The sequence below is a fragment of the Dysidea avara genome, chromosome 10 (assembly GCF_963678975.1).
Source record: "Dysidea avara chromosome 10, odDysAvar1.4, whole genome shotgun sequence".
Taxonomy (NCBI): Eukaryota; Metazoa; Porifera; class Demospongiae; order Dictyoceratida; family Dysideidae; genus Dysidea; species Dysidea avara.
The window spans coordinates 27,191,862-27,218,083 of NC_089281.1; the positions used below are offsets into that span (position 1 = coordinate 27,191,862).

Below are 26,222 nucleotides of genomic sequence, written 5' to 3' on the forward strand. Positions count from 1 at the left end.
ACAGTGTTTGATCCGTTGATATAGGCTGCCGAGTACTTGATCAAGTTTATCATCCAGTCAAGATTGTTATATGACAGGTTAGCAAGTGAAATAGCAAAGGTATATCCTACATAACCCCTCATTACAAAAATCACTTAATTATTGAGACCAAAACCATATAGTTACAGAGGTTTACCTCAACCCATATAAATACTGTACTCAAAGTTATGTCAGCAAATTGTGTACTTAATATACACTTTATTATTTAGTCTACAATTTTATTACTGTAATAAATTTTGACTATCTGCTCCAAGCAAGAGTTCATAATACAAAAAAAGGAGAGAGTATCCAACTGGAATACAGTCAGCAAACACACTGTGTCAAGAGTTATATCTCAAGCCTGTTCACAGAATAAAGGCTTGACCTTATCAACACCAATAAGCTCCAATCAACAGTTCTGTATCACAAATGGAAGTGTTAGTTTGATCAAAGTTGAACATGACAGAACTTGACACAGTAACTTTAAATGGAAGTTGGACACTCTCTCCTTCTTTTATATTATAAACTCTTGCTTCAAGGGATTGAAATATTTGTTTGCAACATTCAGGATGTTTTGTGTTACACACACACAGGTTGAAGGGTTGTCTGTATAAAAAGAAGTTATGTTGTTACAATTAACTCTGGTAGTTTATTTGTCCCAGTTTGGGCTGGTCCCTAAATATTATGTCAAGTTTGATGTAGAAATATTGTTTTGATGGACTAATAAGGATATTAGTGATTTGTATTAATGTGTACTTCTTGTTGGGCTAATAGGATTAACAGGTTTGGCTTCTCTACATGAGAAAGTATCATTTTATGATAATATTTTAATGATGCCACACAGTCCTGTAGTCCAGTAACATTATGGACCATATGTGTCTGTGTGTGTGTGTGTGTGTGCTTTCACTTGTGTGGTAATATTAGTGTAGTGTGCTACTGCACACTGCACACACATTCACTACAATGTATGTACAAGTGTGACGCACACACACACACACACCAAAGTTAATTGTTCAATGAGAGATATTATTCAAACAATGAAATGTGAGTACTGTGTTACTCCTATTCCAAACAGTTTAAATAATACAAGGAAGTTTAATGTACAACACTTTGATCAGCTTAGTTCAGCAGAACTTGCCAAACTTTCCTTGTTCAAACTTGTGCCTTAACTAATGACAACACATCACTTTCACCTCTCCTACAGAGCCATGAGAGGAAAGAACAAGGCGGCATTCCTCAACAAACTGAAGGGGGTCATCACGACATTTTGCGACATGATCAAACATGAATGTCCTGAAGGTGAACTGGTGGCACCAAAATATGTGAGTTGTTTGTCTGTACATCATGTGTGTGTCCTGACTAGATGTACCCTCCTCTCACAGCAAGCCATGGGACTACAATTCTTCCACTCCACCTTCCCCGACTTCCTCAGTGTGATGAACAAGAAATCCTTTAGGTAAGAACTACCCTGCATGTTCTAGCGGTTGAAAATTGGCACAACTAGACACAACCTGGCTATGTAACAGCTTTATACTTTCCCGTCATAGTTACTATGTGTCAACATGTTACAGTGTTTATTGTTATGCTGTGCCCACTACAGTGAGATCCTAGCTGATTTCCTGATGAACATGAGAGAGACAAAGTTGAGAGGTTACAAGTCAGCCTTCATGTTGAGTGTGGTCAACAACGAGCTGTTCAAGGATAAAGGTGTGTTCTATATAATGCCCATGATAGTTACCAGTTGCTCACCTGGTATGTAAGCATTTTTATGGTTTGTGTGGCTTCTGTTGTTACTATATTAGGAATTGTAGTCGTAAGGTTTACCAGGAATGTGTGAATTTGTGATTGAACACTGTTAGTTTGTTCCAGCAATAGTTCTGTGGTGTAACTGAAAGGTTCTCTTTGTTGTGCAAATTCCTTTCATTGTTTATTTTGTGTTGAATGGTATGATTTTCTGAGTAAAAAAAGTTGAAGGGTGGATATATATCCATCATAGTCTTTTGATTTGTGGGTCGTTCCTGTTCTTCATGTCTTTTGTGACCCTCACTGTATGTACATGTATCACTTATGTCAGGTTGTGTGTCATACTGTGTAATTGTCATGTTATATCTCATACTAATGTCACATTGTATCATATGCTGTGTAATTGTCACAATCCATGTTGTGTCATTACAGAGTCCAGAGTCATTTTATTGCCAGCCATCGTGAAGCAGCTCAGTCACCTGTTCTTCATGCAGGATGATATGGCCAATCAGATTCTAGGAGACATCTTGTTGCAGTTGCATGCTGAGGAGAAGGTGTGGCTAGTTGTGCATGCATGGTTGGGGAAGAGAGAGACAACAGCTGTGTGTGCTGAATCTTGTGTGACTCATTTAGACTTAATTCACAGCCTCAAATTTATCATAAAATAATTTAGCTCTAGATGGAACATAAAAAACTTACCTGTAGTAGTTGCAGCTAATTATTCAACATAAATTGGTTGTCTAGGTTTGGGCTTCTGTTTTGGTCCAGGCATCTTTTAGATAAGTTTGCCATCCATTTCTTTACAGACTTCAGTACAGCAGGAAGTACAGATGCTACTAGATACAATGATGGGTCTACTATTTAACGTGTTCATTGAAATTGAAGAGAAGCATGACTGGGAAGCTTTTGTCGGCCGACCATCCATTGCCATGGTGAGCTACTACTTGTATTAGTCCATCTCCGTACCAGTGTGATTGATGTCACTGCAGGTACAAACTGGTGTGTGTATACTTGGTATGATGCAACTCGTTGATGAAACACATTATGCTAAACTGAAGCAGACATTCCAGTTGGCACGACAACTTGAGGTCAGTGAATAATGTTGCTAGGTAGGTGATTGTTTTATTAGAGTATTTGAGTGTTTATTACCTGATTCTGTTAAAATACTCTAATAGAACACACACTTGTTTCCAACAAATAAACAGCTGCTTTAATGTCCAGAGCAGGTAACTTTTCAAACAGGTGGTTTGAAGATGCAAGATACTCTGTTTATCTGTTCTAGTAGAATACGCTTTTATTTTTATTCTAATAGTATACATATAACTTGTACTTGAAATACTCTAATTGAGCGGTCACTTACAATAAGGTAACAAAAGGTACAAACCAAAATCACAAACCCCCCCCCCCACCTGTCAATAAGGTACTCTGTACTCCACATTGTTGTTCAGGAAATTCAAAAACATTTTGTGCTGATATAGCAGGTTTTTTGACAGGTGGGGGGGGGGGGTGTGATTTTCACTGAGTGGCAACTATCCACAAAATTTGTTCACCTCAAAATATTGTTTGAGTATTATTAACTTATAAAAGATCCTGAACAAGCTAAATGAAATTTTGGATGGCACAAAAAGATTGCTCCCTCTAAAAATTCCACGTATTTATTGTTATTGTATGTGGTCACATTACAGGAGTTTGTCCTCAACATTCTGTACATATCACAAGTACTGGCAGACCATAACATGTATCCCCCTGACTGGGGTATCTTCCTATTAGTACAGAGCCAGTGAGTCACCTCTGTCATATCATGTCATGTCACCAATATGTCATATCACATCATGATATATTGCCATTGTGTCATTTTGTGTCATTTGTTACATCATCAGGGTAATACTGAGACTATGTGAACACATGTCACAAATACTCACTCAAGACTTCTTGGATGCTGAACAAGGAGTGACATTCAGTTACGCTGTAAGTGGCATGACTTTTGGTCCCTTGTTGTGCGTGCGTGTGTGTGCTATGAATGCTGACCTGTGTACCCCTCCCTGCAGGGCTGGAAGATGTTCTTTGAGTTATGTGTGTCTTTCTGTGTTCAACCCTGCCTACAATTGGAAATAGTTGGAAAATCTTCTCCACATCGGAAAGCCAAGATCATTGACAAGTATGCAAGCTAGAGTGTTGTCCTAAATGTGTGGATTATTTGTATTTCCAATAGTTATGGTGATATGCGTATTACCATGAACACATTGATGCTTGTCAAGTGGAAAATATTGTCACATGTTCATTCTCAGTTTGTGCCTGACATTGTGGGGCCATTCCTTAAAGTTAGTCTCATAACTGAACCTGGTGAGTATGTGGTTGTTATATTAGAGTGTTTTGTGTTGTGTGCACAAGTGTGTGTCATAAGCATATGTGCAATATGCTGCCTCACACAAATACGCACGCACGCGCACACACACACACACACACACACAAAGAGTAATCATTTATTACTTCTGTCTCTTTACTCTAGTAATAAAAAGGAGCACCCTTTTGGTCTTCTTTGACTTGATGGTGTCTCAGCTACAAACTCGAGGCAACCTCCTAACCTTAGAGACAGAGATGATTGATAAACTGGACACTCTTATCAGTGAAGGAATGGGTGATTCTAGCTACCGGCAGATGTTTTATCGGATGTAAGATGTGTTTATGCATGTAGTGTGTTTGTGTGTGTGTGTGTGTGTGTGTGTTTGTGAGGCAGCATAGCCAAGCTAGAGCATTGGCCTGGTAATCAAAAGTTCCAGGTTTAATGCCCAGTTATACTAAATTAGTGTTGTTGTTGTTTCCTGAGCAAGAAAGTTTACTTGCACTGTTCCAGTCTACCCAGCTCTTAAATGGTGACCTGGTGTCAACTGGGGAAGTAGCCTATCCAGCTGTAACATCAATGGGTACCTGGTGTAAATGTTTCCTTGAGCAAGAAACTTCTCACATTGCTCCAGTCTACCCAGCTGGGAACCTGGTGACCTGGAGAAGCATATGCCAACTGTCCAGGTAAAGGTCCAGGTGGGTCTTTGGGTGCCGAAATCTTCACCTGTGAAACATGGCAAAGCTTTTTGCGGGTTACTAGTCCTGCGCCAGGAGGATTTGCCTGCACTGGCTCGTAGCACCCAAGTAGTATACAGGTGTCCCAGTGCTGGTTCACTGGGTAGGTGTGACTGTGCCAGTGGCAGCTGAAGGCTTTTTGCTTTTGTGTGTGTAGTGTGTATGCATGCATGTGTCACAGACGAACTATCTTTGTGTCCTCATGTTATCCCCACAGATTAACAGAAAGATGTCGTACTCATCCTGATGTGTCCCAACAAGGGGGTCAGGTGTTTATCGACTCTTTAACTGAACTACTAGGAAGACTGCTGGACTACAGGTAGGTGTTCCAACCAATTTCATTTTTCATATTGCATTCCTCGTCTGTTGTAGGAGCGTCGAGGAGGGAGCTGAGCACAAGACACTCAGGATGTTTGTGATGTTTAACTTGCTGGTCAGTGTAGACTGAGACCTACAGCAGGTCACTGTGTAATGAGGTCACCTGTCATAATGAAAATTCCCAAATGTGTCATTTGTGTGCAAAGTGACCCTCATAATGTCAGAATGTGGCCATAATGTAGCATAACCACATGAGGTGCTTTGTGTCCTAATATGAAGATGTTTGTGTCCTTAATATGGCAGTGTGTAGTCTTGCATGGCCAGACCGCTTTTTCTCCGCATGGCGCTTATCGATTGGAAATTATAAGCGCCTGCTCCGAAAAAGGGTCTGGAACGGTTAGCATAGGCAACTCGTTTCTAACACCCCCAACCACTATGGAGGGTGTTAATGAATTCCAACAAGCTTTTGCCCACATCTCATCCCAAAAGCATTCAATATTTGAATTCTAAATCTTTTTGGCACTTGCCAGTTGATGAATCGTGCGCCATTCGAGGCATGGATGATGGATTTGGTGACAAAAGCGACAGACACTATGCCGGCTAACAGGTAAACATATTTCGTGTTTTAAGCCGCACCACTTTCTTTTTTACAGTACTTGCCAGTGAAGCAGGCTCTACAGTCACAGCATGGGCCTCACGGTTTGATGTCTTGCTGTTGAAAAGGCATAGAACCGAATATTGAATGTTTGTGGGTCGAGATGTGGGAAAAAGCTTGTTAGAATTCATTAACACCCTCCATAGTGGTTGGGGGTGTTAGAAACAAATTGCCTATGCTAACCATTCCAGACCCTTTTTTGGAGCAGGCGTTTATAATTTCAAAATTGATAAGCGCCGTGCAGAGAAAAAGCGGTCTGGCCACGCGAGACTAGGCAGTGTGTACGTCTTTAGTATGTGTTTTATGTCCTTAGTATGGAAGTGTTTATGTCCCTAATATGCAAATGTTTTTAATATATAGAGGTAGGTGTTTGCATCCTTACTATGGAGGTGTTTGTGTCCTTAATATGGAGGAGTTTGTGCTGTGTTAATTATTTATTTTACATTAAGGAGACGTTCCTCTGTTTTTATTTTTTGCCAGAATTTCTACAAAGAAGTTGGTAGAGAAGAAATGTACATCAGGTAAGTAAGGGTGGCAGTTGTTTGTGTTTGTTATCTGTCTGTATGTTTGTGTGACTGTCCTGTTCAATACATGTCTTACACAGATACATCTACAAGTTGGCTGATCTACATAAGGAACAGAACAGTTATGTTGAGGCAGCATACACACTATTGCTGCATGCTGAACTGCTGCAGGTTAGACTGACTGCTCTGTTAGAGTGATTTATTGTTTATGTGGTATGCACACTTATACTACACACATACACACATACACACATGTAATGCACACACACACTACACACCTGTTGGCGGAATCATTATTTGTAGTGGCTATTCATATGGGCTATTTGTATGGTACTGCTGTACAAACATTTTTTCTATTCATATGGCAATCATCCATCGTAAGCTAGGGCTGGCATGGCAAAGTCAAGGCAGCCCTAGCTCACTTCAAGCTCACCAAAAATTAACCTTCATACAGGCAGTGAAAGACATTGTTATACTTAACAGGCAACCTATATATGGCAGGTTGGGTTCAGCATTGGGTTGTTCTTCACCCTGGTGTATGTACATAGCTAGCTAGGTTCTTATTGGTTCACATTTATGAGAAACAAATTAAGGGAGGTGGCTAGCTAGTAGCGATGTATCATAGTGGTAGATCTATAGCCTGGTGTATGGAGGTAAAGTGTTAGACTCTTTTTTATTTTAAAAATTTTTTTTGGACCATAAGGCCACATAAATTTAATGATTAGATTCTCATCACCGCCCACACCAAGTTTTGTGAGACAAATAAATTATTTTTAAGCAGTAAATCTCACGTGTTGCTCACGTGCATAAATATTTTTTTTGTTCAATGGTATTGGTTGTTGTACTTATAAGATCTGGCAGCCGTGTTTTGAAAAGATGGTTTGGCTGTCAGGTGGCAGAACAAGGTACTTTGCTGGATTTGTTCTGCTGGAAAGATCGATAATTCCTTTCCGCTTTCTGACACATTTTCAACTGCATCGATTGAGTGTGAAATCGGCCGCGATAAGAGAGTAACAGAATTTGTGCGCATTTCCTTAGATGTTTCAGTGGGGGGAAGCAGTGTCTACTCTCGGCAATTATATTGAATACAATGTTCGCGCTCAAGAAGATTTATCGCCTTCGCTTCCAGTATCTGTTTTACCGAATGCGTTTACAATACTTATGCAAGGAGCAAGAAACAGAACTGTCCTCCCAGACAAGTGGAACAATACCAATGCCAAGTCTGTGACTGTTATCCTATGTGTAATCAGTACATAGCCTGTAAAAGACCTCCTGTATTGAAGAGGAAACGAGCAGTATCTGCAGGTGGTCCCAGTGGTTCTGGTGGTCCAAGTAGTAAAAGGCACAAAAGTTAACAGTCTTATAGAACCTTGTATGTGTTATTCTTCATAAAAATGTATTTGGATTAAATTAAACACTAATTAGTCTGACAAAAAAATTTAATTTTGTAAAAAAAAATTTTTTTAAATAAATTATAAATTGTAAATACCCGCCTGCTGCATTAAGAACAGGAAGTTTGGTTGATGATAATCTAATAAATAATTTTATGTGGCCCAATGTGACTGGATTTGTGAAAATCACAGTCGTACATTTTTCAAATTCCTGTTTATTAAATATTTATAATCTATTTTGCCAAGTATATCCTCTGACACAGTTTCAGCCTCACATGCCAAGAACTTTCAGAGTTACAGCCCTACAAAGTAGCAACAACAAATTTGTTACAGCAAGTTGTATTGGGAAAATAAATTACAGGCGCTTACTAAAATGGTTGTAACTTAGGAACGGAATGACATATGGAGTTGCAATTTGCACTGTTGTGTTCGGCATGAATAGATGAATCCATTACTGGGTAAATTTTTTTCCTTTTAGCACCTTTCTTTGTGGCGAAATTTGTGAAGAAAGATCAATCACTTACGACTGCTTCAACATGACGTAAACAAATGCCCATAACTTTGTGTCCTTGGGTCTACTGCAATGAACAATGATTAGGCAAATAAGATAATATCCAGGTTTTTATTGTTAGTCCCTTCCTTTACTAAGAAAAAAAAACTTACAAAATTTTTTTGATAACACAAATATTCACCCATTGTATTCAAATGCTTTTATACTGTAAATTTAGGCTTGCATGACCATGTCGGGTTTTCACAGATCCAGTCACATATTTTGTCTAAGTTTCATTTTTGATTTCATGGCTGCCATACCGAATAACAACAAAAATTTGACCATAGAAACATTAAAAGTGTCAGGTAACCTTAAGAGACTTGATCAAAAATAAAACTAAAATGCAATTTATTAATAAGGTGGTAGTTTCAACACTATAACTTGCCATGGTTACCATAACTTAATATGGCTGCCTATTCAGTGGACCAGTGAGGAGATGAAGAAGGAAGGACCATACCGCAAGCAGACAAGTGCAGAAAGGAAAGAAGCTCTTTACAATGACATCATTGACTACTTCAGTAGAGGAAAAGTGAGCAAGCAGATCACTGCCAACTTATGAAATAATTTTGGATACAATTCTCTAGCTATGGGAGTGTGGTATTGAACAGTGTAAAGACTTGTGCAAGCAACATGAAACAGTCACATATGATTATGTCCGATTGGCCGAAATACATGTAAGTCATAGCAGAATTGCTGTTGTACACAATAATGATTTTATGTTACTCCAATCTCTTGTATTGTACTTTTTGAGCATATTTTTGCTTCTATGCAATAAATTTTGAGTTTTTTTACTACGTAAAATGAAAGGACTTTATGTAATTTGATGATTGCCATTTCTGTGAGGCTAATCATCATATTGTTTTAATGCATATCATATTTTTAAAACCAGGCTTGCACGTCCCATTGGGCTCTTCAGATCTGAAAAACACCGTAGCAGGCCTCATAGATTACCAGGAAAAGCACATCTCTTCAACTTTAAAGGGGCGTGTCCCCATTATACATGAACGAAAACAAAGGGCAGTCTGTGAAGCCTTTTTGAGAGAATTAGTAGAGAGAAAAAGATAAAACACACCTTATGTAGCTAATGTCTTTGAGCAGGCTATAGGACCAGGTATCCTACAGACAATCAGCACTTGTGCTGTAAAGCATTAATAATAATAAAAATGAATAAATAAAACTAGTTGAGAAGATACTTCTATGTGTAATATGTAGTTTGTTCAAATAGCACTTCCTTAGCAGTACATAGCAACGTAATTAGAGAATTACCAAATAATTCACTGGTCATGAAATATGAAATTACAATAACTATTGATTTGTAATTCAGTGTTTATTATTACAAAAAAAAACTTGTTAGTTAAAATAAATAGCAATGTAGTATGTAATATTTATTCATTGTTGATTAATTCCAACTATAGCTAGCTCCATGGCGCCTGGAAGTTATACAACAACTTGTTATATGTAATAAAACTTTCCTTCTGGAGACCTTGTGATCACACCAAAGTGTCCTTATTAGTGAGGTGTCCTCATTTCAAGGGTCTAAATGTGTGTGAACTAAGGGACCATCTACTGATTATCGTGGTGTAGACATGGTCTGTTTTAACAGTGCATACGTTCAACTATACTCCAACAACAAATCTTGCTAAGACCCTTACTCCATTAAATTTATAAATGGTATAACCAAGCTAGTAGATTACACTATTAAACTGGTGGGTGAGTAACCATAATAATGCAGACACCATTAAAGCCTTTGGTTGTGTAGTTCAATTATAATGAAATCCATTTAAGCTAACAGTTATCACTCAACACCTGTTTGTGGCTTGTTACAAATGTTGTTATGTGGTCCCTTGAGCAGCCATGTTGTCCTTGTGTAGCATACCATCTCCAGGTATTATGGCTTCATCTTGAATGAACTGAGGGCTGACCCTGAGTACTTCAGGGTTGGTTTCTATGGAGGCTTCCCTCCATTTTTAAAGGTGAGTGTGTGTAGATGTGTATGGTAGTGTACGTGTCCACATTACTGCTACACTACAGAACAAGGTGTTCATATTCCGAGGTCTTGAGTATGAAAAACTCTCCGACTTCAATGAGAGATTATCAGAGATGTTTCCTCATGCAAAAGTGAGTTGTTAAACAATGATGTTGTCTTCCGTGTCATTGACATAACACACCTTTGTACTTGCACTTTAAAAAAGGGAAAAGCAAACATTGTATGCACATTACATGTTGGTGACCATTTCTCTGTTCTTTATAATGTTTCCCTTATATGGCACATGTCTCAGTGTTCTAAGGGCTTTCCATATTAAAACTCTCAAGTCTTAATTGAGCTCTTAATTGAGGAAGGTTTTCTTGAATAGTACAGCTATTGCACCAAGGACCTGTGAGAAACCTTGATCTGTTGATACATGACATTGGCTGGCTACATATCCTGCTTTGCTAATAGACAATTTCCATGGTTCATATTTCATTTGTCATCTTTTACTGCTTGTTTTAGTTAATGAAGTCACTAACACCTCCAGGCATAGACATCTTGGAGTCACAGGACCAATGTATCCTTTTGACTGGTAGTATTGATGCTGTATTGAGTTAGCTGCTTGGCCTTAATTGTGTTCAGTTATTCAATCGTGTTCTGTGGAACCAGTTAGTGAACAATATGAGAAGTTTGAAGGGAAAACTGTAAATGAGCAAATTTCTCAGTAAGTGAACCAGTATATGATATATGTGTAGTTTGCATGTGTGTGTATGTGTGTGTAATGGTACTGTATATAGTGTCTGTGTAGTATGGTAGTGTTGGTGCTGTATGTGTGGGTGTCACTGTCTAGTGTGCACTAGTGTGACAAATAATATCCCCACAACATACTCACCACCCACACACAAGACACCCTTGCAATGTTGCCCCATACTAGTTCTTACTGTACACATCCTGTAGTGAAGCATTTCAGCATTTTTTTGTGTCTCTCTTTGCATAGCTTCTACCGTACCAACTATGTCAAGCAGTTTGTATTAAAGAGACCATTTTTTAAAGGGAAAAAGGACAAAGAAAATGAATTCAAGGTGAGAATGAAAAGCTGAAGATCATCACATTTAGTAGTGACTACCCCATATTCTCCCACAGACCTTGTACGTTGAGCGTACTGTATTCACAACCGCCTACCCCTTCCCAGGGAAATTGAGATGGTTTGAAGTTGTTAAAACTGAAGTGGTAAGAATATCTTGTGTCATCCCACAATAGGTGGGTGATAGTAGTCTTGTTGGTGGGCTAAGGTTTACAATGTGACATATTTGGTTGAAAGTGTTTGGCCTGTGGGGGCTGAAACATGCACACATTGCAGCATTATCCCCATTGTTGCTGTTGGGTGGAGTATGAAGTTTTAAACACCACATAATTATTATGTCGCATGGATTCTTTTCTAGACTGAACTAAACCCGGTAGAGAATGCCATTGATACTGTCTATGATAATCTACACACGTTACAACGGATTGTCAAACGTGTGATGTCAGATCGTAGTCAGAGCACCAACCAACTGACAATGAAACTAAATGGCACACTGGATGCAGCTGTTAATGGCGGACTACGTCTCTACGAAGTCTTCTTCACTGATGATTATCAACAGCAGTATCCAGAACATGCAAGTAAAACTAAACAGCTGAGGAAAGCCATGCAGGAGCTGGTAAGACGATGACTGTTATCATATCTGTAATGTATTCAGTTGATACTGTTTACAACTCACACAAACCATAGGAAAGATGATTCTGTATAGCATCTATTGAGTGGGTTTTCCATGTTTTTGTTCTGTAGTGTAAAATGCTTGGAGAAGCTCTGGACTTGCACAAGTCCGTCTGTCCGGAAACAATGCGACCCATGCATGAGCGCATGGAGCGGGAACTGTATGCAGAATTCAGTCAGAAGTACGGTGCTCCCACAGCAGCTGCTAATCTGTCGGTATGTCCTACCAGATGGTTAAAATATTCCCACCATCATCCAGCCCATTAATATTGTTCATGTTCTCATGTCTGTTGTGGTAATGGAGTCCATATCATGTTGATGGGCCATGAATAATTGTCAATGTGTTGTGTTCCCTCCACAGGTCTCCGAAGAGCCAGCATTCCGTCGCCGTTCTGCAACTCGTAGTCGGCCAATTTCAACACTGAGTACAATTCCACTTGGTAGTCGACCAGACTCACTGTGTTCTGTCCGTCCACCTTCAACCTCAGACCCAATCAGGTAGCACTTAGTTCGTTGTTAAAACTGTACTGTGTGTAGTGAGAATAGTGTCAGCCGAAGTCCTAACCCCATCACCCCTAACCGACAACCACAACCGCAGCAACTATCCCGACAAGAAGTTAGTGACAGTTTGGTAGGTACGATGGTCACTATTATGTTAATGTACAGGCACAAAGTACACCACCACCATTGCCTGTCAAGCAGAAATCAGTGACAGATACCAACACTGTGAGAACAAATGACTCGCCAAACCCACCTCGTATTCCAGAGCGGAGACCAAGCCTAGCCCAGATGCCAGTTGATATGGTTAATGGTAAGAGAAACTCTGCTTTTAGCGAAGAGGATGACATTACTGGCCAGCCTGCCCCACCTGTACCAAGGAGAACTGTGTCTGTTAACAAAGGCAGGCCTGATACAGATGACTCCTCTACTAATACTTATGCTGTGGTAAATAAAAAGACTGCACCTGAGTCACCAAAACCACCTCCTATCCCAAGAAAAAAGTCAACACCACTTAAAGTAAGCCAACTATAGGGAATAGCATACAAATGTTGACTTTTTGCCTCTTAATTAGACCACAGCTGGAATACATGCCAACTTGCACAGTGATGACGAGAGCTCAAAACTTTAGTTGTCTATCTGAAATGGACATTTTTCTCAACAATATAAAAAGAATTTTATTTTATAATTTAGCTCTTTTATGAATGTGTACCAATATCTTGTGTTATTATTACATGATGAAATGTCTGTGTTTGGTAGGGTGCACGAAAATATGCGGAAGTGGTGTGGCCCCTTGTGAACAATACCTATGGCAGTATATAGTTGGCGGTGTCGTGAGCGGAGTTAGTAGAAGCGCTTTGGTGGATGATGGCGATACCCCGTTGTTTTGCGTGTGGATTTTTACTGATGTACGTTCTGGGACTTACGCACAGCCAAACACGAGGCAAGTAGTTGCATGTATAAAATTAATAAACGTGTCGTGTGATTGCCTAGTTGTCAATGCACACGATATAATACCTTCTGCAAAACAGTATTAAAACGTACCACAATGTTTCTTAACATCTCATTTCGTTTTGTGGAGTCTTAAATCGATAAAATCAATTGTAGACAAAGGTGCAAGCAAGATGCTTGCGGTAAGTTGATTAAGTTGTATTGCCCACTTCTGGTCATGATTATAATTTGGTGTTAAATTGTCAGACGTGATAATTGTCACTTTGCAATGCACCCAATGGCCATGCTGTTATGTTGCTTGTTTATATGCTATCCCTACAGCTCAAATAGACTTTCCAATGGACCAGTATATGATTAAGGGATATCAGTTTAGAACCACCTGCATGGTACAGCGAAATTCTGTCCCAGACGCAGAATTGGTTTTGTTTCAAAGAGGATCACTTGTAGTTAATAGTGGCAATGGTGTTACAATAAACTTTCATAATGATGCAAATCATCTGATCGTCACCATGATTGTAGCTAGTGCAACAAGAAGCAATGCTGGGGAACTGAACTGTATAGCTGTCAAGTCTTTTCAAGATCTTAATCCTATAGCATCCCAGTCATCCATCATACATTTTTCAGTGGGTGAGTGTTTACTAAACTTTCTGTTATTGTGACGTTCAGTGGTTGGTTTGTGTGGGCACACATTATGAATGTCATTATTTTAGTTCCTTTTGAGATCTCTGGCTACCCAGATGAGATACCAGTGGAGCTACTTACTTCCTACAATTTAACATGCACAGTACAAGTGGACCCTGAATTTCTACTGGAAGGAGTTCACGTTTGGATGCGTTTCTTCAGGCTAACAGATAACACTGCAAGAGAAGAATATACTAACAATTATCACATTAATGAACAGCAAAGAACAGTCAGCTATTCCCATATTATACCTTATATCACTGAGAGACATTTAGGCACTTACGAATGTGTAGCAGAAACAATAACTAGCCTAGATATGTCCAATGGTATAATACCCAGTTACACTGTATACAGGAGAGGTGTAATCGTTCAGTCATCACAATCTGAGTCTAGTGGTAAGCTGATAGTTGTTATGAAGTGTTTTGTTATGGTGTCTTATTGCAGGTAGTGATGATAATAATTTACTGACCTTGTTGCTAGTGGCATTCTCTATCATCACTGTAATACTGTTGATGCTGTTTGTCCTAGTTGTGTTTGCTGTTGTATGGACAAAGAAGCATAAATCTAGAGTATGTGTAGTGTGTGTACATTTGTGCATCCGTGTGTGCGTGCGTGTGTTATGTGGGGCAGCATAGCCAAATGGTTAGGGAATCAGCCTGGTATTCAAAGGTTCCAGATTCAATTCCCAGCTGGGACCTCTTTGGTGTTGTTGTTTCCTTGAGCAAGAAGCTTTACTCACATTGCTCCAGTCTACCCAGCTATTAAAATGGTGGCCTGGTGTCAACTGGGGAAGCAACCCACCCAGCTGTAACATCAATGGGTACCTGGTATTAACTGGGAAAGCAAATGTCAACTGTCCATGTCTCACAAAGCAGGTGAAGGTCTGTGAGACATGGTACATCCTCCTGCAGGTTATAGTCCTGCCCCAGGAGGGCATGCCTGTGCTGACTCATAGCACCTGAGTAGTGCACAGGTGCCCCAGTGCTGGTCATTGAGCAGCATGACCGCTTAGCGGCAGCTGAAGGCTTTGCTTTTGTGTGTGTGAGTGAGTGAGTGAGCGAGTGAGAAAGAATAGCCCAGTGGTTAGAGTGCCAGCCTGGTAATCCAAGGGTTCCAGGTTTGATGTTCTGTCATGTCCAGTTCCTGCTGTTGTTGTTTCCTTGAACTATACACACATTTCCCCAGATATGTAATAAGGAGCTGTGGTGACCTGGTGTGCCTTGTCTTACTTAGTGGTGTCGGGGTCGTTGTAGAACTTTAGCTCTCTCCATGAGACCTGGACAGTCCTCCTGTGGGTTACTAGTCCTGCCAAGGAGAATTTTCCTGCACAAACTCAAGTGCCAAACAGGCATTCTGCATGTGTGTGTGTGTGTGTGTGTGTGTCTGTGCATTGTGTGTATGTATGTACATGTGGTCTAGTTGTAAGCTGTCTTCACTTTTGTTGTTATATTTTTTCCCCTCAGAACTATCCAATATCACCATACCCATGTAACAAGACCCCTGGTAGTGGTACAAAGAGCAACTACTACTCTGAGTCTTCCGAAGTCAACAAATTTTATCCTGTTAGTGTTCATCACATCACTCCAAAGTTTGGCAAACTTCAGTCAACTAGTTCAGCAGAAACAGACGTTTAATTCTTATATTGTTTTGTTTTTAATGTTAATTTTTACATGTTGTAATTATTGGTGACCACCAGCAGAATGGCTGCAGGGATGGTTGTACATCCTTGGTGAAATGAAATGTGTTGAATTCTCATGAGCAACTACCTCCACACTTGTATTTTGTCTAATAATTTTTTTTTTGTTAATTATTACGTATGTATTAACACTACATATTGAATTACTTCTATTTAAAAATGGGACTTCAGAATGAGCCAATATGGAGATTTGCTATGTGACTGTTGTATTGAAGCATGCAGTTTGATTAAAATTGTGGGAATTGCAAGCCACATAATGGAAACTGTAAGACTACAGAATTTTGTAGAGGCTTTCTCCCTTGGAGGTAAAAGAATGTATGGATGCTGACCAACATCTTGTTCCTAGGACTAGTACTGTTAAGAGAGATTTTCTGTAAGTATAAAAACTGAATACCCGCAGACTTTCTTTGGAGTAACTGAACTTGCTGGCATCTTACAAGCTAACAGTTACAGTGGAACCTCTAACACAATTTTTATCCAATAATTGACATTTTAATTAGTTTGCTACAATAAAGAGGTTTTCTTCTTTCAGTGAAAATGTATAATGCTGTTGGCCAGCATTGACTCCTTAACGTGGAGGGTGTTGTGTTTAGAAAGTGAGGTTTCACTGTAGTGGCCACATTGACATATAACTGCAGCCAATCCACATGCAGGTAACCTCAAGTGTTGTGCTGTTTCTCTGGTGATAAGTGTCCAGCCCCCACTGTAGTATTTCATCGACAGGATATACTTTGGAGGAGGGGTGGGGATATGTATAACAGCAAGAGTTTAGGAACTCTGCAAGAAATTCTTGTTCCCCACACATGTCATCCAGACCTCTCAAAACAATCCTCCTCCACGGCCATTTCTGGTGACCATCCAGGTCTATGGAATATCACGCCACTCACATTGGCTTTTACTATACTAGTTGCAAAACCATGGCTGTAACATTCAGCACAAAAGAGTAAAAAGTTTCATTATACCCTTGTACTCACTTGTGAGATCCCTCATTATACAGTGGAACCTCTCTTAAAGGACACTGTACATTTAACCTCCTTATAAAGGACAGTTTCTAAGAACCTTTACCGATACAATTTTACCTCTGAAAAAGGACAACCTCCTTATAACAGTAAAATTAATTTCATCAAAATCAGTTGGTCCAAAAGTGGTTACTAAATGGAAAATTCCACTGTATATGCTTCAGGTCTGAATAGTGAGCAAAGTAGGTTGCATACAACAGGCACTACTCTGAACACAATTCTCAAGGTCATGTTTGCGTGGCAAAATCCTGTGGATGCAGTGACAGTTAAACTAAACTATTTTCTCACAACACTGGAAGCTATATAGTCAGCAGTTCCCTCAAAAAAAGTTTTAAATCACATCACAGGACACAGGAAGAAAAAAATAGGAGCACTATATAGCTAATTGTACTTTCAATGAGTCTAAGGAAACAAGGTATAAATTACTGGTTAGTTTATTCAACTATATGGAGTGCTTAAGGAGTAAAAGCTACAGTTATGCAGTTGCCCAAATGTCTGCACCATTCCTTGGATCTTTCACTGATGATGACTATTGCATCACTTTGTGTATGAATTTGTGTCCGCTTTGATCATCTCCCTCGAGCTCAGAGTCAAAGATATCAGCATGCAAATATATCAGTATTAGAACAATTGCTCCTAGCTTTACCATGTCTCAATACTCAGTTAATGTGATCATGAGCAGTGAAAACTGTAGTATGTAGCTATACACGTAGATGTCCTATACAATGTAAATTACAGCTAAATGTGGCCAAAATATTTCAATTGAGTGCATAATCAGAAATTTGAGCTATAACAGGTCAGTGATCAGGCACACAACATTCACCCACCTATAACTGATAAAATATGATACCATATCAAGACATAGTCTGGCACCGCCCGCCCCTTCACATAAAGTAAGGGTCTGGTGAAATACAGGGACATTGGAAACAGTGGAATTGAAAACTGAAAACTGAAACTGAAAAACTGAAACGGAAAAACTGAAACTGAAAAACTAAAATTGGTCAAAACTTCATATTAACAGGTACCTCTTAACAAAGACCACCTCTGTAATAAGACCACCTGTATAATAAGACCGCCTCTAATAAGACCACTTCATTATAGTAGTCATGTCAGTAGGTCCAACAATAAGGCCATTAGGTGTACTCATAATGTAATAAAGTATCAATCAATCAGACAGTACTTAAAAGTTAAAACGACAGCTGCAGGGTTGTACATAAGGATATACCATCTTACCATACCAAGACCTAAAGTCCATGGTCATGTCACAATGAAAATGGGGTAATTACATGCACAATTACTCTACTGATACTGGATTTGATAATGGATTTCTCATGAATTGTGCATGATTTAAGAGTTGCATAGTTAAATTAATGATCTTGGACTTTGTGTCTTGGTAATAGTTAGACACTCGTGATAGGTGTCTTCGAGGATTTAAAAACCTGTCAATAATTACCTGTGCCTCAGTAATTACTGATGTCACCTCAGGTTTTTAAATCTTCGAGGATGCTTATTACGTGTGCCTAACAATTATTAAGACACAAAGTCAAGAATCATTAATGTTGATTTTGTAACTATGCAACTCCTAAATCATGCACAATAATATTCATGAGAAATCCATTATCAAATTCAATTATGCATGCAATTGCTCCATTTTCATTTGTGACATGACCATGGACTTTAGGTCTTGGCATGATAAGATAGTATATCCTTTTGTACAACCCTGCAGCTGTCATTTCAACTTTTAAGTACTGTCTGATTGATTGATACTTTATTACATTATGAGTACACCTTAGCTATATTTTTGGACCTACTTGACATAACTACTATAATGAGGTGGTCTTATTTTAGAGGCGGTCTTATTATAGAGGCGGTCTTATTATAGAGGTGGTCTTTGTTAAGAGGTACCTGTTAATATGAAGTTTTGACCAATTTTAGTTTTTCAGTTTCAGTTTTTCCGTTTCAGTTTTTCAGTTTCAGTTTCAGTTTTCAATTTCCACTGTTTCCAATGTCCCTGAAATACAGATACTAAATCATTTCTAGCGCCCAGATTCGGCGCTAGCCAATTAGTGCATGCCAATGACGTTCACACAGAAATCGCCTTGGCAACACAATGCTTTTGTTCGAATTGAAGTGCAATCATCTGACGTAACAAGCATTACGTGCACTGTCTAATTGAATTCCTTTTGAAATTGTTGCATCCCGTACGCGTATTTTGTCCCATACGCGTATGGGACAACCCATACGCGTATGGGATATCCCGTACGCGTATGGGCATTTTCCCTGTCCCATACGCGTATGGGCATCCCGTACGCGTATAGGGCCCCGTACGCGTACGGGACGATATAATTTAATTCTGAGGCGCTTAGCGTTGCTTGCATAGATTCAACTGGGTTTACAAATACGTAGCTTTTGCAGTTCAGTTTCATTAAATATACCTTTGTTTTGGCTGTACTACCTACTGGCATATACTATGTAGAAATTACATAGCTAGCACACTGCTGTCGCGCTTATTTGTAGCTAGCTAGCTAGCTATTTGTTTGCCTCATAGTACTTCGCGCACGTTTCTTCTCCATGCTATAAGCTGCTATGTGCTGCATGTATCATATATCTGGCCTTCACCATTCAAATCATGTGGAGCATGCATATGTTGATTAAATCGGATGAACTTCTTGAGTAGTCTAGCAACCTTTTGGGCTAGCTAGTCACGAGTCCCTTGAACAAATCAGGCATCATTCTGCCTGTCCAGTAAAATATTTACTTATTTATTTATTTGCAATGTACAAACTCAATTTGAGTATTAATTCTATAATCTATAATTACTAATTGTTCTTAATGGAGTAGCGATGGGCATGTCAGTCTGCCTGTCCAGTATAATAGATAAATAGCAAATTATTTATATAGCACACCATAAATATCTAGCTATTCTATTATGTGACTGGACATATACCAGTGGTCAAATGCATGCTGGGTAGAAATTAATGTGAATTATTGTGTAAGCAGAACTATGGTAAGTTAGTATAAATAGCTACATGCACTTCGTGCATATATAGCACAACATGCAGTACCGGGTAAATCATTAAAATCGATTGAAAGCTGCAATTCCATGAATCAATATAATTATTATTAGCTATAACAAGCCAGGTCATAAATTAATGCATATAAATTAGACATGGACTAAGACTACATACTTATAACATAATAGTGCTGTCAGACCTTCAGTGCAGCTGGTCACTGTAAAGCTTTACAAACAAAAGCAAACAGCACAGCTAACATAATACCCATGCACTAACACAGAGTTCAGTCCAAGAGATTCGTTTCAACTAGTTAACGCAAGCGTAAGTGAGACTGAAGTTTACACATCCACTTAACGGTATATAAAACTACTAAAAATCGACTGATTTTCTGACATAGGATCACATAATCATAATATCTACTCTGCACTAAGCAGTAGCAGTGCTAGCTCTACACCATGCATGTTCGCTGGGGGCCAAACACAATTTTATAAATTATAATATGCCATACATTAATATTTAACCATGATTACATAAAGTCAATTACATAGGTTGCACCAGTAGAACAGCATGGTCCAATAAAGTTAACTATAGGTATATCCTCTGGATTCAACTTAATGCTAATGTGCCTGTTGACACAATTCAGGTGGTACCATGATTCACATGTTCCACAGCCAATCTACGTATATATTCAGCTGATAGTCAATGAAACAAAGAGCAAACAACACTTACCCAATCCTGTGCTTTAGTAGCAGTGAATGAGCAGGTCCTGCAATGCTCTTCTATGGGTTCTGCAAACAAATAGATTGCTAACAACACTCATAAGTACCTTACAACTGCTTGTTTACCTGAATTGTTAAGTATTTCTTTTGCCATCTCTATTCTTAAATCGTGAACTGTTCCAGCATGGATGTTCATTGGTAAATGTCTTAAATATTGTTCAGCAAACTATTTTAGAAATTCTTTATGTTGTGTTGCAGAATATACTTAAGGCCATACCTTCATAACATAAACTCCACAAGACGAATTGTCTTCCTGTATACTGTGTGGAGGCGTAACGACTTCCCATACATACTTCTTTGGCCAATATCCACCACAATATTGATAGGTGCTGTAAGCGCTGCAAGAGAATTATATGCAAATAACCAGGGATTATATGCAAATAGCCAGGGAGTTCAAAGAATGTGTTCCTGTTGATATGCAAATTAATGTGTATACATACTTAACTAACTATGTGTGCAAAATATTAACTGTACTAACTTCCAGTTTTTTCTTATCCTTTGTATTAGTCTATGATCTCTTTCTTCATACTTCTTTGGGTCAATGTAGAGAACCTTTCCATTCTTTGGTTCGACGATCTAAAGAAATAGTAGCTATAAAGATATAAATGTACAAATATGTCTGACCACCAATATCCAATGCATCTTCTGGTAGCAGTAAGGTCCAATGAGGGCATTGTAATGAGACAAATCAACCTGCAGAAATATATGTATACAGGTGTCTGTAAGTCCTCGTAAAGTACCAACTCATACATTGCTTAAAACTTTCTTCTTAAGGATATACGTCCCATTACAAATGTCATTCACTGCAGACACGTCCATGATAAATATTTCTTCTTCCTGTGTTTGGAAGTGAGCATGCACATAATGCATACATTCATATGCACTAGACTTTTCTATGTATTATCTCTAACCTTTTTGTTGGCACGGATCATGTATAGTAGATAAGATGCTATCACCTATATACAACATATATACATATATGCTTGCTTGCATAAAGTTTACAAGCACATACTTCATCAGTAACCCATCCATTGGTGTCGATCAGTGACAGAATTCCCTCGTCGTAAACTTTGTAACTACCAAACTTCGCTTCAAAAAGCATCTGGGTTTTGTTTCTGATTCTCATTAATCGGCCTGCATGATAGCAATATTATGCAGACAGATGATATACCGGGCACAAAACCTTCGGTTTGATAATCATTTTCATCAACTTCTTCATCTGATGAATTAGGACAATACTGATGAACTACCCCTCCTGCAAAATAAAGATGAAAATGAATGAATGAAAAGTGTAGATAGAGAAAAGTAGTTACAGCCTACAAAATATCCTTACGGGATTTGTGCAAGTGGAAATAGTCAATAAGTACATTAGCCATTGTAGGCTCTTCTTGATTCAATAAGTCGGCTGTTTGTTTGTTTGTCTCTACATCATCCTTCAAATCATACATTTTGTTGGTAAACTTTTGCACAATTGTGATTGGAACTGGTTCCTTGTGAGCATAGCAAAGATCCTTCAAACATTTCTGGTCTTCATAGTTATCCACAACATAGCTGTGCAGAAATGCAGCTGGTAAGTTGGTTTTGAGACTGTTAGATATGTATTCATGGGCAGGCCCACATGGCTTAAACAAAAACGATGGATGGTTCTGTATAATAGTTTTCATCTTCTTGCTAAGTTTCACAATTTTGTCAAACTGAAAGCTGTTCCCTGGTGGAATATCTTCATTGCTGAAAATTTCATGACCCCCTAAAATGTATAATCCATGCAGATTAACACACACCTACATGATTGAATTTATTTCTTACCTTCAAGCTTAGGGCTGGTTTCTTCTACTGACATACTACTGGCTTCTTCTTCTTCTACTCCCTGGACCCCAGAACTACCTGTTGTACCAATTCATCTTATACCGATGATCTACCCGTGCATGTACATTTACTTAGACATATCCATGACAAATATGCTATGTATGGGGAGCATTAAAGATATTTTGTGTGCATGTCCATGCAGATGTTTCAATGCATCTCACTTCAACATAGTACATGCAGTGTACCCTCTACCATTTGGAACCAAGAGTTTGACCAATATGTGACCTGGGCTGACAAAATCAGTCTCTTATAGCCTGTCAAAATTTGACCTACTTTTAAATGCTTGAAGCTACATTACTTTGTCCATGATTATAGCTAGCATCCACATAAACGTTTAACCACTTATGTAAAAATTGCTTACAATTTTAATGAAGTTTACAGAATTATTCTAGGTCAAATACAGTGATGGAGATAGACAAGATTCAGTAAACATGTGTATTTTCGGGATATACACTGATTTTGTCAGACTGGGTCACATATTAATTTTTATGTGGACCAGAACTCATGGGGTTAATATTTTTTGTCCTTATTACAAAGTTATTTTTAGAGACAGGTTCTATTGTAACTATATGTAGCTGTAATATCATGTCTGGCATGATAGTTATTGTATGCATATGTGCTCACATCCATCCCGAGCATTGCTGTATGATGGCTCTAGGTCAACCTGTTCCCTCTTCACTGGAAAGCTATCACTGCCAATTTGTTTTGTCTTCACTGAGGTGCTTCCTGTACGATTCTCATTAGCTTGTTCACCGGTCTCAGTGTTCAATGGGCAACTATCATCAATGCTAGAATCATCTGCTGTCAAAGTGGAATATAATTATATTATACTACACAAAAATAACTACTATTCATACCGATGACTGAATTCTTGCATCTTGTCCCTTTGTGGCAATATGTTGTGCATTTTACTTTGCTTTTGAAACATACACATTTGCCATTTACACAACCAGATTTGCAATTGCAGTGTGAAACATCAGTTTTCCTTCGATTGAATTTTTTTGCAGCCGATCGCAGTGCTATTGTGGGATCATCTTCCCACCCAGTGGTTTGTACTGTTGCATGAAAGCACTTCTGAAGCTGGTCAGTTCGACATCTTCCTTTCAAAAGTCCATACTCGGTTCTTATTTTGTAAGACCCATGTTGTTTTGCAACCACAACTCCTGGTATTCTTCTCAAATCACCTACACCTCTGTCATGTCGTGGAATCCTTACAGTCACACCATCCCCAATTTTAAATTTTACAGCCTTGATTCTTTTGCTGTTATCATAAAGTTTCTTCATTTTAGCAGCTGAATTTGCAATGTTTTTCTTTGCAAACTGTCTAACTTCATGGTGCCTGTCTTCATTTTCTGCATTAATAACAAACAAAGCAGCTGCAATGGCAATTTTAAATCATTCCCCTTATACCTGCTGGAATGATAGGTGTCTGCTGTCTGAACTCTGTGTCACCAACACAGGTTCTGGCCTTGGCCACTTCAGGTTGCGTAGCCTTGGTCACCGGATCAGAGTAAGAATCTGTGTTACCTAGCTCTGTCAAATCATCAGTTTCTGTGGGAGGATCCATAATAATGGTCTCTTCTTCTGCCAAACACATTCCTTTCACGGGTTCAGAAGATGGATCTAGACCAAACACCACTTGGTATGGTGATGTTTTAATGGTCGCATGTGGTTGCTTATTGATTGTAACTGGAAAAACAAAATTATATACAATAATTGGCATCAATAGCACCTGTTTTAATAAAACTTACATTGAACTCTGGGAAGAAACTGAACCCATTCTGTTGTCTTCATGTCAGCCATGAGTGAAGTGAGCATGTGTTTCACCACTCCGTTAGCTTTTTCAACACACCCATTTGATTGGGGGTGCCTTGGTCTACCTCGAATTAAAATTGTCTCTTGACTCCACTCATGAACAATCGTCTCAAAAAGCTATAAAGGAATGCATAAAATACAGCATGCACCTAGACAGTTGTCTTTCCAACCTCATTGTTGAATTCTCGACCATGATCAGATTGGAGTATCTTAGGTACCCCAAGGTATGCGAAAACATATCGTTGCAAGCACAAAACAGTTTCTGCAGCACACTTCCTAGATTGTGCCCATAGAATGGAAAACTTGCTAAAGTGATCTTTGTAATGACCAATCCATCTGTTGTTGCTGTCTGGAATGCTTGACATGTCAATCAAATCAATCTACAATATGAAGTATATATATATAATACACTTATTATGTTATTCCTGCATAAATGGAATATAAAAGCAATATTATTTACCTGTCCACGAACATGGAATCTCTTTGAAATGATGGGTTTCAAAGGAGCTTTTGTTAATTGAGGCTTCTTACAAGAGCAAGTGAGGCACAGTCTGCAATATTCCTCTACACAAGTTCGTGTTATCCCTTCGTAGTTTGACGAAATCTTCAGGCGAAAGAATGAAAATTATTGTGTGGCAGTGCTTATACCGCTTACACATACAGTGAAAATGTGCATTTTTAATAATGCAATAATGACAATAGCAGCTAGGGAGTGTACATAGTTAATGCATTAATGCTAGCTGATTTATTAATAACACTCATATAATTATATTATACTATTATGCATACCACTGAATAAGTCTTCCTAACACCCAAGTGTGCCGTGCCTTTCTCACGAACAGACTGGATGATATCAAATATATCATCTGTTGTTACTACTCTTCTATAGCCTTCAAACAGAGAATTGGCCGGAACCTATATATATTAATGAGACATGCATACATGTGAAAATAGCTATAGCTATATATCTCCAAATTTTATAGGCAGCTACATAATATATATTAAAAAGATTTAGCCACTCACACATTGAAAGGGTCTGATATATTTTGCGTTAAAAACTTATTTCTCCAATTGCAACAGGGTATAATATTGAGACAGACTGTCAAGTACCCATGCATACTCCAGGGGCGGATCCAGGAGCCAGCAAGGGGAGGGGCGCAAACAGGCTAAGTTGTAGGTGGCTGGGGAGATCCAGATTCTCTTGATAGTTGCTGCGTTTTTGAAGCAGCAAATAATCACCTCTTAGCAGTGTCTCACTGATGATTTTTGTCACTTTGGCCTTTGAAGATGGCTGTGAAGCCTTAAAAGCTGTTAGAAGGTTTCAAACGTCTTCAACAGCAACACTGTAATTAATTTTAGAGGCGCTTAGTACGCACGAAGGTGCAGGGTAACAATTTAACAGCTAGTTTGACATTGCTTTACTTCAGTTTCAGGTGAAATTGTAATAAGTGCTAGTAAAATGTGCATATTTTCATAATTTATATATATATATAGCTAAACTGATCTTGCCCTGACATAAAGTTTATTATTTTAATCACAAGTCGGTATGGCTGGCTCTTCCTGGGTCTTCCACGAGGGGGGGGCATTTGCCCCAAATGCCCCATCCTGGATCCGCCATTGTACTCCATAGTTAATGCCACCGACATGCGCGGTGTTGAAGGAGCGCGCGGCCGCGTTAAACTCACCATGCTCTTGCTCTTTGTAGGAACGATCCGGCACAGCATTATTTAATCCAATCTGCGGAAAATCTTTCAGTTCAAACTGCTTCTCCTTGACGTACTGCCTAAATCTTGGTTTAATTTCGTAATCGTCCTTGGAATCACCACCATCTTCCGAGCCATCTTCAGCTCCGTGACCAGAGTGGTCTAATGTACGAACGAAAGAGGAACATTGAACTACAG

At 38.9% G+C, this 26,222-nt stretch overlaps 3 protein-coding genes across 5 annotated transcripts in view; 2 read left to right on the forward strand and 1 right to left on the reverse strand.

Moving 5' to 3' along the window:
- LOC136269245 (dedicator of cytokinesis protein 1-like) overlaps positions 1-13,247 on the forward strand; it is a 27,187-nt gene extending 13,940 nt beyond the window's left edge. The window contains exons 26-55 of one of the 3 annotated variants that reach the window (XM_066064769.1): positions 25-77; positions 1,223-1,340; positions 1,401-1,474; positions 1,619-1,725; positions 2,194-2,315; positions 2,568-2,693; positions 2,751-2,849; positions 3,447-3,541; positions 3,642-3,729; positions 3,810-3,919; positions 3,974-4,104; positions 4,271-4,433; positions 5,057-5,158; positions 5,212-5,272; positions 6,293-6,333; positions 6,417-6,507; positions 8,699-8,806; positions 8,862-8,951; positions 10,149-10,250; positions 10,309-10,395; positions 10,769-10,823; positions 10,889-10,970; positions 11,244-11,328; positions 11,390-11,476; positions 11,689-11,946; positions 12,075-12,218; positions 12,364-12,500; positions 12,540-12,618; positions 12,669-13,019; positions 13,075-13,247. In XM_066064769.1, the coding sequence (XP_065920841.1) occupies positions 25-77; positions 1,223-1,340; positions 1,401-1,474; positions 1,619-1,725; positions 2,194-2,315; positions 2,568-2,693; positions 2,751-2,849; positions 3,447-3,541; positions 3,642-3,729; positions 3,810-3,919; positions 3,974-4,104; positions 4,271-4,433; positions 5,057-5,158; positions 5,212-5,272; positions 6,293-6,333; positions 6,417-6,507; positions 8,699-8,806; positions 8,862-8,951; positions 10,149-10,250; positions 10,309-10,395; positions 10,769-10,823; positions 10,889-10,970; positions 11,244-11,328; positions 11,390-11,476; positions 11,689-11,946; positions 12,075-12,218; positions 12,364-12,500; positions 12,540-12,618; positions 12,669-13,019; positions 13,075-13,131 (3,303 nt within the window). In that variant the 3' untranslated portion in view covers positions 13,132-13,247. The remainder of the gene's footprint in view (positions 1-24; positions 78-1,222; positions 1,341-1,400; positions 1,475-1,618; positions 1,726-2,193; positions 2,316-2,567; positions 2,694-2,750; positions 2,850-3,446; positions 3,542-3,641; positions 3,730-3,809; positions 3,920-3,973; positions 4,105-4,270; positions 4,434-5,056; positions 5,159-5,211; positions 5,273-6,292; positions 6,334-6,416; positions 6,508-8,698; positions 8,807-8,861; positions 8,952-10,148; positions 10,251-10,308; positions 10,396-10,768; positions 10,824-10,888; positions 10,971-11,243; positions 11,329-11,389; positions 11,477-11,688; positions 11,947-12,074; positions 12,219-12,363; positions 12,501-12,539; positions 12,619-12,668; positions 13,020-13,074) is intronic. The other 2 variants (XM_066064770.1, XM_066064771.1) reach the window with 2 other exon arrangements.
- On the forward strand, positions 13,237-16,009 carry LOC136269251 (uncharacterized). Its single transcript, XM_066064777.1, has 5 exons — positions 13,237-13,443; positions 13,773-14,078; positions 14,162-14,527; positions 14,577-14,701; positions 15,596-16,009. The coding sequence occupies exons 1-5, from the start codon at positions 13,365-13,367 to the stop codon at positions 15,764-15,766; spliced, it is 1,047 nt and encodes a 348-aa protein (XP_065920849.1). The 5' UTR covers positions 13,237-13,364; the 3' UTR covers positions 15,767-16,009.
- A 4,331-nt stretch (positions 16,010-20,340) lies between these two features.
- Positions 20,341-26,045, reverse strand: LOC136236878 (uncharacterized). The gene is made up of 20 exons (XM_066027109.1): positions 26,007-26,045; positions 25,111-25,236; positions 24,782-24,925; positions 24,492-24,701; positions 24,258-24,438; positions 23,917-24,195; positions 23,364-23,858; positions 23,131-23,307; positions 22,447-22,524; positions 21,974-22,387; positions 21,824-21,895; positions 21,653-21,774; positions 21,552-21,596; positions 21,391-21,477; positions 21,265-21,333; positions 21,119-21,216; positions 20,858-20,978; positions 20,707-20,806; positions 20,591-20,649; positions 20,341-20,537 (listed from the first exon to the last, which is right to left on the reverse strand). The coding sequence occupies exons 1-20, from the start codon at positions 26,043-26,045 to the stop codon at positions 20,388-20,390; spliced, it is 3,066 nt and encodes a 1,021-aa protein (XP_065883181.1). The 3' UTR covers positions 20,341-20,387.
- Between the last annotated feature and the right edge of the window lie 177 nt (positions 26,046-26,222).